Source organism: Phaenicophaeus curvirostris, chromosome 18 (genome assembly GCF_032191515.1).
Source record: "Phaenicophaeus curvirostris isolate KB17595 chromosome 18, BPBGC_Pcur_1.0, whole genome shotgun sequence".
Classification (NCBI taxonomy): domain Eukaryota; kingdom Metazoa; phylum Chordata; class Aves; order Cuculiformes; family Cuculidae; genus Phaenicophaeus; species Phaenicophaeus curvirostris.
Window position 1 is genome coordinate 16,458,999 of NC_091409.1, and position 11,614 is coordinate 16,470,612.

Below are 11,614 nucleotides of genomic sequence, written 5' to 3' on the forward strand. Positions count from 1 at the left end.
CCACTGCTGTCTCCTCAGAGTGGAGCTGTTTTTCCTTTTAAAACACTAACTTCTGAGACCTGCTGCTTCTGTGCTCAAGGGATCATTGTACTTCTTGGTTTGATGGTACCTTTGAAACTTGCTGTTGTGTTTGCTCTTGAATGAGGGCTCATTCATTCTGTGCTTGGGTGCTTGTTTTGTGCTGGGCAGTCCAGCTTCCTTTGACACCTTTGTTGAGGCAGGGTCCTGCTCTTCATGCAAGCTAATGTTTCTTAGTTTGGCATTTCCTCTCTGACACTGGGTGGGTACTGGCTGATCTGGGAGAGAGCTGGCTTTGCCCGTCGTGTTATACCTATGGTGTTGGACAATGGTGCACAGCTGTCTGCGAGGCTTGAGGAGGACTTTGTCTCCAGGAGCTTCTTGTGTGCTGGTTCTAAGCCATGGCCTGGCTTTAGTGCTGTGTGAGAGCCTCTCAGTACTGGCCCAGCAGAGTCTGTATCACTGCCCAGCAACTGATGCTTTATTTTGTCTTTGGTTTCTAATCCTGCTTCCTAGTGTGGCAGTAAGGGTGGACCTTAATTAAAGGCCTTGCCTCCTCCCAGAGAAAAACAACCAGCAGAATGGGAGTGATAGAGGGGAAGCTTCATGTAAAGCGTAGGTGTAAACTCTCAAGAGGGTCATCTTATCCACAGCACATCTCTTGGAGCTTTACTGGGGTCAGGAGGTGGACATCAAGTTCTTCAAACATCATTTCCTTACCCAGGTATTGGCCCAGAGGGAGTTCCCTTAGCTCTTGGAGTCCCTCAGCTACTTCAGTTCCTGAGCTGGTGTCCCTGACCTGCTTCTTTCTTGGGTGGCAGCTAAAACTAGCTCACTGCAGAGGCAGCAACTGTGCTACACACACATTTCTGCTTGGCTGATTCCTATGGCTGATCAGCCGTACGAATCTCCTGAAGCTCTGGGCCTGAAGCTGAGGAAATGAGTTTGTGAGCCTCAGTAAGTGTGGCAGTTGGACCGGGGGGATGGGGAGCACTTTGAAGTTGCTCCTAGCCCAGAGCTTTGCCTTAATGCTCCTTACGTTTTTGGCTTTTCCCTTATGCTTCTGGTATGTCTTTGAGTCCGGACAGTGGAAAAGCTGCCACTTTGTAGCTCAGGCTATGGCCCCTGTGTCAACTGCCTTCCCTCCCTCTTGCTCCATCTCTGAGTACTTTCACGGCCCTCTATGCTCTTCCTCTGCTGGCTCCAACTTTTGGGTACTCTTAGCATCCCAGCTGTAATGGCAAATGGTGCTCTGGAGCCTTATATTCATTCTGCTGGAAGAAGCGTGGGCACTGTCCTGCTCATCCGCTTCCAGGGAGCAGAATTCTTCCTTCTCCTTCCTGCACTTTCAGTATCCAGTCACTTGTTGCCAAGTGCATGGCAGCGGAGGTGGAGGTTATGGCAAGGATCTGCAGCGCTTAGATTTGAGGAGTCATACCATGTTTGTTGAAGTAGGGTACAAGAGAACTGTAGATGTGAGTATTGTCTGGAATTCTCTGCGCTGTTCTTGAGGCCGATCACTTGTGGATGCACGAAGGTGCTGTTGGATAATTTGAAAGCTCTTTGTTAAAGCATTTCGCCTCCTTCCTGCTTTCACTGTTCCTCTTGTGATTTTGAACGTGGGAATTGAGAGAACTGAGGCTTTGGGACATGATTCTGTGATCCATTGAGCACAAGGTGGCTGAGGTGTGTTTGTTCATTCCATAAATGCTTCAACTTAAAAGACTTCATCTGTAGAAGTGCAAGAGCATCCATGGTGTAAAAGCTTGAGAACTGCATGGTTTTAACTGGATTGTTTATCAATAATCTTCCTTTGTACAAAACCAAAACAAAACCCCACATAACTGAGGTAGATAAACTTTATTCAGTGCATCCTCTTCTTACAGAAAACTTCCCCCTCCCGGATCTGGTGTCCGAAACGAGCACTGGTGTGGAAACTACAGCCAACAGCAGCACGTCCCTAAGGTAAGGCTGCTCTTGTTTCCATTATTTGTCTTGATCCTTGCCGACAACAGTTTAGGTTGTGCTGTAGAAGTAGCCATGGTGGCTTGTGTTCTTCAGCTGCCTGAATACTCTAGGCAGTTAAAAAAGACAGATGAGTTTCCTCAGTGGATTTTTTTGTTGAAAAAAAGGAAAGAGCTTTTCATATTGATGCAGTTTAAATAAGGAACAGGGAATGTGTGGTTTTTATCTTGAGTCTCTTTAGCCTCCCTTCTGATTTACTCCCCTGTGAGGCAATTCAGGAATTCAGTATTAACATGTGTGAGGCTTAAAGCTCTTCCTGCAGGACTCAACTTCTGTGCTGCCAGAAGATTGTAGAAGCAGTGCAGTTGATAGAACCCTTCTAAAGTCCAGAGGTGTGCACAGGAGTCCTGCTGGTTTAACCACAGAACAGTCTTTAATACTCTTATAACACTTAAAGTGTTCATTTTTCATCTATAGATTGATACTGTGCTATAAAACTGATTTAACAGTTGTATGCTTTTCCTTAAGATCTACCATTCCCGAGAAAGAAGTTCCTGTGATCTTCATCCATCCTTTAAACACTGGCTTATTCAGGATAAAACTACAAGGAGCAACTGGGAAATTCAATATGGTTATCCCGTTGGTGGATGGAATGATAGTCAGTAGGAGAGCGCTCGGTAAGCTGAAGGGGTGTGAGAAAGCTCATGTTTTTATTATTTTTTTAAATAATAACAATAATATACCTTCAAAGTACAGAATGGTTTGGATCAGAAGAGACCTCAAAGCCCATCCAGTTCTGCCCTCTGCTGTGGGCTGGAACACCTCCCACTGGATCCGGTTGCTCCAAGCCCCATCCAACCTGGCCTGGAACCCCTCCAGGGATGGGGCAGCCACCACTGCTCTGGGCAACCTGGGCCAGGGCCTCCCCACCCTCACAGGAAAACATTTCTTCCTAAGACTTCATCTCAGTCTCCCCTCTTTCAGCTCAAAATCATTCCCCTTTGTCCTATCCCTGCCCTCTCTGATCAAGAGCCCCTCCCCAGTTTTCCTGGAGCCCCCTTCAGTGCTAGAAGCTGCTCTAAGGTCTCCCCAGAACAATCCCAACTCTCTCAGCCTGACCTTGTACAGGAGGTGCTCTGCACACGGTCTGGAATCTTTCATTGGAGAAAGCATTGGACGTTGCAGAACAAAAAACCAAGATTTTTGCAGCAGCACTGGGAACAGCAGAGGGAGCAGGCAGTCAGCAGTCGCTGGCAGTGTAGCTGGGCTGTGCTGCACATGTGGCAGGAAAGAAGTGAAGGGTTGGCACTAGTAATAGGAGAAGGAAAAAAAAATAACCACCTGTTGTTTAGGTAAGAGAGATCAGAAATGACCCTAATGTTGATGGTTGAGAGGCTGGGTGCTGGTGCTGCTCACCTGCCAGAGGACACTGTTAAATGATCAGGCTGTGCTGCATGCTGTGTTTGTTCCTTCTGTTTCAGAAGCTGGATGGCAATTAAGAGCCACAGCGATAGATGATTTTCTTATGTGTTTGGTAAAAATACCTAAGATGCTTGGAAGGCACGTGTTAACAGGGGACTGTGTATGCTGTCCACCTTTTCCTGTGTTCCCGGGTGCATGAATGGATCTGTCTTGGTATCGGTGCTGCTATTGCCTTGGTCCCTGGGAACCTCACTGCAAGTGAGAGCAGCTCACAAGGCAGAGCAAAATGAATAAAGCGACATGAGGACATTTGCACATAACCATAAAACTAATGTTGCGGGGGTCTTCTGGGGGTGACTTTAGGGTTCTGTTTTTTCCATGCTTAATTTGGAGATGGGAGAACTGAAGCCACACTGGGCCTTTAAATCACATTTGTGAATTCAGCTGTTGACAAGTGCTTGTACCGAAAAAGAATCGGGTGTGTTTTCTGGAGTTGGGCTGGGTTTTCAGCTGCATCATGAGTAAAATGTAGTGAAATCTGCCTTGTCTCTGAGTTCAGCAGATGTGATTTGTTTGCAGTCAGGAATCGGGTCCTCTAAATAAGGTGGATACTATTTATTTCTGCCTGTAAGCAAGTGCTTGTGAAACAGCAAAGGGTGGATGGACACTTCCTTCATGTGGATTTCCTTTCAGAATAAAATAGGATGAAGTCTGCTGCCAGCTTTGCCCAGATGTGTTGATTCCGAGCCATCTCCTCCTAGCCACGTACAGCAGTGTGAGTGTGGAGATGGGAAGAGAAACCTGCTTTCAGCCACAGCCCATCTATTCTTTCATCATCCCCTGTTCCAGGGGGAAGGCTCTGCCATTCCTACTGTCAGAAAGTACTGATGGATGCTTCTTTTGACCTGAAGGCTCTCCTGGCATGACTTCAAGGCCTGCCTGAGCTCTGCGTGTCCTCATGCAGCATGGCCAGAGGCAGCAGCACTGCTGTTCTTCTATCAGCTGCCCTGGGTTCTTTCTCCACTTGGCCCTGAGGTGCTATTGCAGGCAGTTGCTGGGTTCTGGCAGAGAAATCCTTCTTCCTCGGCCAGTTTCGGGTGCCACTGTCCAGTTCTTATTAATTTTTCACTTACAGCTTCCTTACAGGCCTGGGGACCATGGCCATCTGTCGTTGAGAGAAGGTCTTGACGTGGTGGTGCTGAGCATCTCGCCATAGTTTCTAGATGGCACAGAACCCAACATTGTCTTCTGCAAAGCCAGCAGAGGGGGTGCAGGTTTGAATTGCTTAAACTTGATTCCAATGTTGTTTCTTTTTTCAGGGTTTTTAGTGAGGCAGACGGTAATAAATATTTGTCGAAGAAAGAGGCTGGAAAGTGATTCATACAACCCCCCCCACGTTCGCCGAAAACAGAAAATAGCAGACATTGTCAATAAGTACCGGAACAGGCAGCTGGAGCCGGAATTTTATACCTCGCTTTTCCAGGAGGTTGGGCTCAAGAACTGCAACCCCTAGGTCATTATCCTTCCAGGACAATAAGATCAGAGCTTGGTGGCTACAGGAATGAAAACAGTTCAACAACAACAAATTTCCTCAGCCCTCTGGAATTCAGGAAATCATATTCCAGCCCAAGTCAGCAGTAGCATGTGGGAGGAATGAGAGAGGAATCCAAACCATGGCAGGTGGGATACTGACTTCATTCACCTACCCTCACGAGAGTACTTACTGCCAGTCTTCCTGGATGCTAGCAACATAATTTCTTCACCCAGTCGTGTTTTCCAGAATAATTAGGAACTGTGTCATGTTCTGAGAGAGGGAAACACTCAACACAGAACCATCTCTGCATGTAAGGATGGCAAACAAAACACAAACAGACTTGCCTTCAGACATCTCGCTACACCCACGGGTTAAAGGAAGGGAGCAGGACCTCTCCTCTGAGGAGAGTGTCTGGTTCAGAGCATTACCCCTCCCTGCAAGGACTTAAAGGCATTTTCAGCCTCCTTCGGAGGTCAGCAGAAAATTCTTCACTGCTCGTAACCAGTTTGTGTACCAAAACCAAGAGGAGGAACATTGCGTGGAAACACCAGGTCACAGCATTCATAGGCAGGATGCTGTATGTTACAGTTCCCTCCAGGTCCAGGAGCGAATATGTAACCTTATGTGATCTGTCTTGCTGACGATAAGGAACTCCTGAAATCACCTGACTTTCCAGCATGAGATAAGAGCTCTGGTTATATAAAAGCAAGGTTATGGCTTTCAGGTCTGTTGCAAAATGTCATATTTAATTATGGTAGCTTGATTATTTTTTTTTTTAATGCAACTCCTTAATTTATTTGAAGTGGCGGTGTCACCTACTCACAATTTCCATAAAAAGTGTAAACATCACTTGCTTTCCTTCCATCAGATTGAAATCTGAGCTGCTGGGGCTGCCTTCTGCCTGGTATTTATAGCAGAAACATTTTTCGCAGCTTCCACAACACTTCTCAAAGCTCATGTTAAACAGACTAAAACGGCTCAAAAAGAAAATTCAAGAATCCTTCTTTTTCCCCATTAACTTGCGTTTCATGAAAGCCCTTTTGGGGTTGTAACTGAAAACTGTTTTGATTCTGCTGTGTTTTGTCACCCTCAGCAGCAGTTGTTCCTCTTCACCCAGGTCAGGAGTTTCAGGCTGTGGCTCTTGCATGTTCAAGACTTAAGGGATGTGCTGGGAAAAGATGTTTACAGCTCCAAATGTAATATTTGGAATATAAAAGCTGCAGTGGGTGCTGACAGCCTTGGAAGTGATTCCAGGCTCCCTGCGCAGTCGTCACTTGTGTTGCAGTAATGAATCATCACAGGCGCTCCTGGGTAGCCACAGTTTGGGATTGCTGGCAGCAGCACCGTGTCCTTTTTCTATCCAGGAAGCAGGTAATGGAAGAATGTGAATGTGAGCAGGAGTTTGGGCGGCTCCTTGCGTTCCTAAAATGGTTTGGTTAACATTCTAATATATGTTGCAGTGATAACTGTCCGTATGTTAATTTTGATATTTCAGAATTACTTTTTGCAACAGCTCTGACCTGATAGAGTCTTATTGTTCAATTACAGCTTAACCTGCCCAGATTGTACCCTGCTCCTGTCTGTTCATGTGTGCTTTCACAAAGTGTTAATGGGAACACAGGCTCCTAAAAATACGTGTGGAAGGACTTTCAGGATGCCAGCCAGAGGGGTTTAGGTGACCTGTGCATGTTGCAGGGGACAAACAGACTCCTTTCAACTCAGGAGCTCTGGATTTTGATCCACATGAATCACAAGCGGAAAAATGAGACCACATGATGCAACCCCCTGGGGCAGTAAGCCTGGTGCCTGGCCCATGCTCACATGGTGCCTGGGTTGCAAAGGGCAGGAGAAGCTACAAGGCAGCGTTTGGGTGTTTTGTCACGGCTGTGAAGGGAGACTCAGACAGCTTCGTTCCTCTGCCAGACTCTTGCCAGTATCAGTTTAATGCACAGACACTAAATTTACCCGTGTTTTGTATGTACCTATTGGATTTAATTAACAGCCAAACACACTTTAGTCCACTGATTTAAGAGGCATGACCACTGCATGTGTAACAAATAAACATACTGAGCAATTGAGTGTGCACATGTTCAATAACAGAACAGCAGCCCACGTACCGTAGCCGAGTGCTTTGTGCAAAGCCTTGATTTTTGCAGTGAGGAGCTGCAAAAAGCATCTTCTTTCAGGCACTGGGGTGCAGGCAACGGTGTAAAGCCGTGTGTGTTGGGGGAAAGATCCAGAGTTCCCCCCAAGTACAAGAGAGCCAAATAGATGGCCTGAAAAGTTGTTTTACAAGGGCTCATGTGTGGCCAAAGACCAGTGTTGGGTCTATTCCATGTTCATCTGAAACGTGGGTACGGCACCCAGTGGAGCGGGAGCGCCACGTGAGCTGTGTGACTCTTCAGGGGTCGTGAAAGGAGATCGCGTTTGTCCACGCTGCCGCTGATCTCACAAGGGAGCGGGCATTGTCCTGCACTTGATTTAATTTGCAAAAACAGCTGGTTAATGCCTTACCTGGTTTGCTGTCTGGGAAGTTGAGCCCTCCAGAAAGTCGCAGTTCGCAGTCCCGGAGCCGTGCTGCCATCCCGCTGGGGTGGGTGCCGGCAGCAGTGAGTGCCCCAGGCAGACCTGTGCCAGCAGGACACGCCTGCAAGGAGCATCCCTCCCTCTCTGTGTGCAGAGGGGCTGCGGGTGTCTGAGCAAGACCTCAAACACCAGTTTGGGAATGAAGTCTTTGTCCCATCAAACCCTGTGGCCAGACTGGTGCCTGCAGCCAGCCCAGGGTACCGCCATGAGCTTTTTCCTCCCAAAAGGGTTAGGGCAAGTGAGATCTATTTCAGTTGTGATTGCAAGGCAAGAATCCAGACTTCTTTTTTCATCCCAAACTATTGTAGTGAGTGTTCAGCATGGCAGCTTATGGGGCTTGGGCTTGTGTTCCTTTTCATCACAGGTGGTTTCATCATTGGTGGCTTCCTCTGGGTGTGGGATGACGATGGTTGGACTCTGCAGGTCACTCAGTGCTGCCAAAGCTGAGGTGCAAATGTTGCATAGGAACCAAACCGAGACTTTCTCTTGTCTTCAGGCCTTTCTGTTTGGGTTCATGACTCTGCTTTAAACGATGGCATCCTTTTTACTGGTGTGGGGATGGGGGGGGCGCTATCACCTTGTTTGACAGTGTTGAGATTACAGAAGTTTTAGTACCTTAATACTCACTTTTACAGAAAAGCATTTTTCTTGAAGGTAGTTTTAAAAAGGCATCACAACCTTAGAGCGACCAGAAGGAGGGAAGGATGGTGCCCCTGGGCAGCAGCACATGCCTGTGGCTGTAGGGAGCAGGAGCCCCTTGCTGCCTCTGTTGGGTTTTCCAGAGGCAACTGCGTTTCTTTCTTGCAAGGTTCTGCACACCCAGAAAGATGAGGTAACTAAAGTTCAGTCTAACAGACAAATCTGGTGCAATTTAATGATTGCGTAGTTGAGGGGTGTCTTTGAAGGCAAACCCAGACCTTTTCCACCTGGATTTTAGCAGGAGCAGTTGGAACTGAGAATGCCAGATATCCTGTGCTTCAGACCACACACAATCTGTATGAAGCTCTGTATGTTGCCAAGACATGATCTTTTTGTTCTTATTGTATTTTTTCTGTAAATATTCCTGGCACTGAGTTGTAAAGTAAAGACGAAATGTAAATATGAAGATGTGAACTATGTTCCCTTGTCTCTAGTACTTTATCTCTTATTTGTTTAGGGGAAGGCACACAAAGGCTTGTTTGTATTTATGCCAATTCTTTGTCCAAGAGAAACACATCAATTATTGAATGTAACACAGTTAGTCCAATAAATTTTAAAGATTCTTATCTAGAAACTTCACAGTTGTCAATGTTTTCCAGTGCTATTGGTTGAAATCATCAGCCTGTAGAGGTGTTTCCCAGGGAAAGAGCAGAGGGATGTAGTAAAACCGTGCGCCCTCTGCTCCACAGCAGCTCGGTAACAGTGCGCCAGCTGGTGTTAAAGGTGATAATGTTGCATCTCAATGAAGTGGGTAATGAACACATGGAAACAGCTTTTGAAGGCAGAGTCGATGCTCCTACAATGCAGTGTTCTCCAGCTGCTCAATGCACTGGTTCGTATCTCAGGCATCGTTCTCCCTGTCGTGCCGCTGGCTCCACTGACGCCCTGCATGGGCTGGGGGGAGCTGCTGTGGTGAAGCCAAGTGGGTAAAGCCCAGTGTGGAGTCCTGCGAGTGTCAGAGGCGGCTCTTGGTGCTGTGCAGGCTGAGCTGAGTGGAACTGCCCAGTTCTTTGGATCAGGGCCGTCACCTGCGAAGGCGAAGCACGCTGTGGGCTCTGGGGAATCAGGAAAACTTTGGGAAACCTGGGGTGGGAGGTGGGGTTTGCCTATGCCCCTGCAGTGTTGGACCCATGAGCTAAACCCCCACTGGCCATCTCCAAGGTCCTAAGGAGGTGACGAGCTCTGGCTGTGGATTCACTGGGTCACAGCTGCTCCATGACTTTTGCTGGCACCGAGGTCAGACTGACGGGCTTTGGCGTTCCCTGGATCCTCCTTCCGGCCATTCTTGTAGAAGGGCGTCATGTTTGCTGACCTCCACAGAGCTGGGACCACCCTGCTGAGCCAGGACTGTGGATAAATGATGCCTTGATGAGAACTTCCACCAGGTCCCTCTGTACTCTCAGGTGGATCCCATCTGGCCCCATGGACTTCCGTGGGTCCATGTGGTACACTGAGTCCTAAACCAGGGGCTCCGTTCTGCTCCTCATCCCAGCTCAGGGGACTGGGTACGCAGTGGACAACTGGTCTGACTGTTAAAGACGAAGGTGAGGAAGGCGTTCAGCACCTCAGCCTTTTCCTCATCTTCTATTACTGCGTTTCCCCAGCATCCACTGCTGGAGATTCTCCGCAGCCTCCATTTGCCGCTGCATTTAGAGGAATGTGCTGAGGGCCTGGGAATGACGGTGCCTTTCCTTCAACAGAGGCCGTGGGAGTGGGGTTGTGCAGCGCCCACCAGCCTTCAGCTTCCAGCAGGCCCAGGATCTTAAAGGCCACTCAAGTGGCTTCTCTGCTGCCCGGCTTCCTCTGGGCATGGGCCCTTAGCTTGGGTGGCTGTCACTAAAGCTCCTCATGCTGCCAGGTTACCCGGTGCCCCCGCAGTGAACAGGGTCCTGAGGTGGCTGTGGTGTGCAGCACTCCCGAGGAACCACACGCCTCTGAAAACAGGAGTGACACCCAGGGCTGGCAGCAGGAGTGGCTGCAGTGCAGAGAATCATAGAATCCTAGAATGGTTTGGGTTGGAAGGGACATTAAAGACCACTCAGTCCCACCCCTGCCATGGGCAGGGACACCTCCCACTGGATCAGGGGCTCCAAGCCCCATCCAACCTGGCCTGGAACCCCTCCAGGGATGGGGCAGCCACCACTGCTCTGGGCAGCCTGGGCCAGGGCCTCCCCACCTTCATCATGAAGAACTTCTTCCTAATGTCTAATCTAAATCTTCTCCCTTCCCATCGACAGCCAATCCCCCTCATCCTGTCACTCCAGGCACTTGTAAAAAGCTCCTCCTAGTATTCCTGGAGCCCCTTTCAGTGCTGGAAGCTGCTCTAGGGTCTCCCCAGAGCCTTCTCTTCTCCAGGCTGAAGAACCCCAACTCTCTCAGCTTGTCCTTAGAGCAGAGGTGCTCCAGCCCTCAGGATCATCTCTGTGTCCTCCTCTTGACCTGTTCCAACAGATCTGTATCCTCCCTATACTGGAGAAGCCCAGGGGCAGTTGGTTTCCCCTCTGCCACTGCCAGAAAGTGCAATTAATTTCTAATTTGCTGTTAATTGTGGGCAGCAGCTCCATGGGGCACATGGCAGCCATCCTGCACACGTGTGCTTCCCAGCCCAGGTGAGCAGAGTGTCCTGGGGCCTTTGCCACGGGGGATGCCAGGGAGCCGTCTCCCGGCTAGGACCCTCTGCCCTGGGCTTCTTTCGCTCCATTCCTACAAACTCGTGGAACAGAGCAGGAGCCGTGCTGCACGCTGGCACCCAAGACACCCAGTTTTCTCGCTGCAGGATTGCTAATTCTGACCGTAAATGGAGTCAAATTGAATTACAAATAATTTTCCAGGTTAAAGTGTAATTTGGTTTCTCGGCTTTAAGCTGAAAAAATGTTATTTGGCTGCTGGCAGTGACCGTGCATCTGGCAGGAGGGCGATGACGGTCTGAGCTGTGGCTGGGGGCATCCTCCAGCGAACCCGCTTTGGTGGTGGGTGCCATGGGTGTCCCTGGGCTGTGCTGCTGCTCTCAAAGGATTCCTAGCCCATTTCAGTGCCACCGGAGTGTCCCTGGGCTGTGCCAATAACGCTGGGATGTCCATGGGCCACACGGGCGGAGCATCCCAGGTGTGTGGGTGGGGTCATCGCCGTGACAACAGCCCAACCCAGCATCACGGAGAAGGGCAGCATGTTGCCATGGCAACCAGGAGCATCCTTAGGGTCTCAGTCCTGGCTTTCAGCTGGGGGACAGTGTGGCTTTGTGTGCTGCTCATTCCTAGCTCCTCTCCAGGAGCTGCGGGCAGCACCCAGGGCATCACTGTGGCCAAGGGGAGCTGAGTAGAGGCCTTCAAGGTACATGTGGGGTTTAAACCTGCTTTCTGCTTCCTGCCAGAGCAATGCTACGTTCTGCTG

The 11,614-nt window shown here is 49.1% G+C and overlaps 1 protein-coding gene across 3 annotated transcripts in view; it reads left to right on the top strand.

Moving 5' to 3' along the window:
- The window catches only part of RALGAPB (Ral GTPase activating protein non-catalytic subunit beta), a 71,790-nt gene extending 64,603 nt beyond the window's left edge, over nt 1-7,187 (top strand). For all 3 annotated transcript variants that reach the window (XM_069872032.1, XM_069872033.1, XM_069872034.1), the window contains 3 exons: nt 1,905-1,983; nt 2,512-2,660; nt 4,725-7,187. In XM_069872032.1, the coding sequence (XP_069728133.1) occupies nt 1,905-1,983; nt 2,512-2,660; nt 4,725-4,918 (422 nt within the window). In that variant the 3' untranslated portion in view covers nt 4,919-7,187. The remainder of the gene's footprint in view (nt 1-1,904; nt 1,984-2,511; nt 2,661-4,724) is intronic.
- The last annotated feature ends 4,427 nt before the right edge of the window (nt 7,188-11,614 follow it).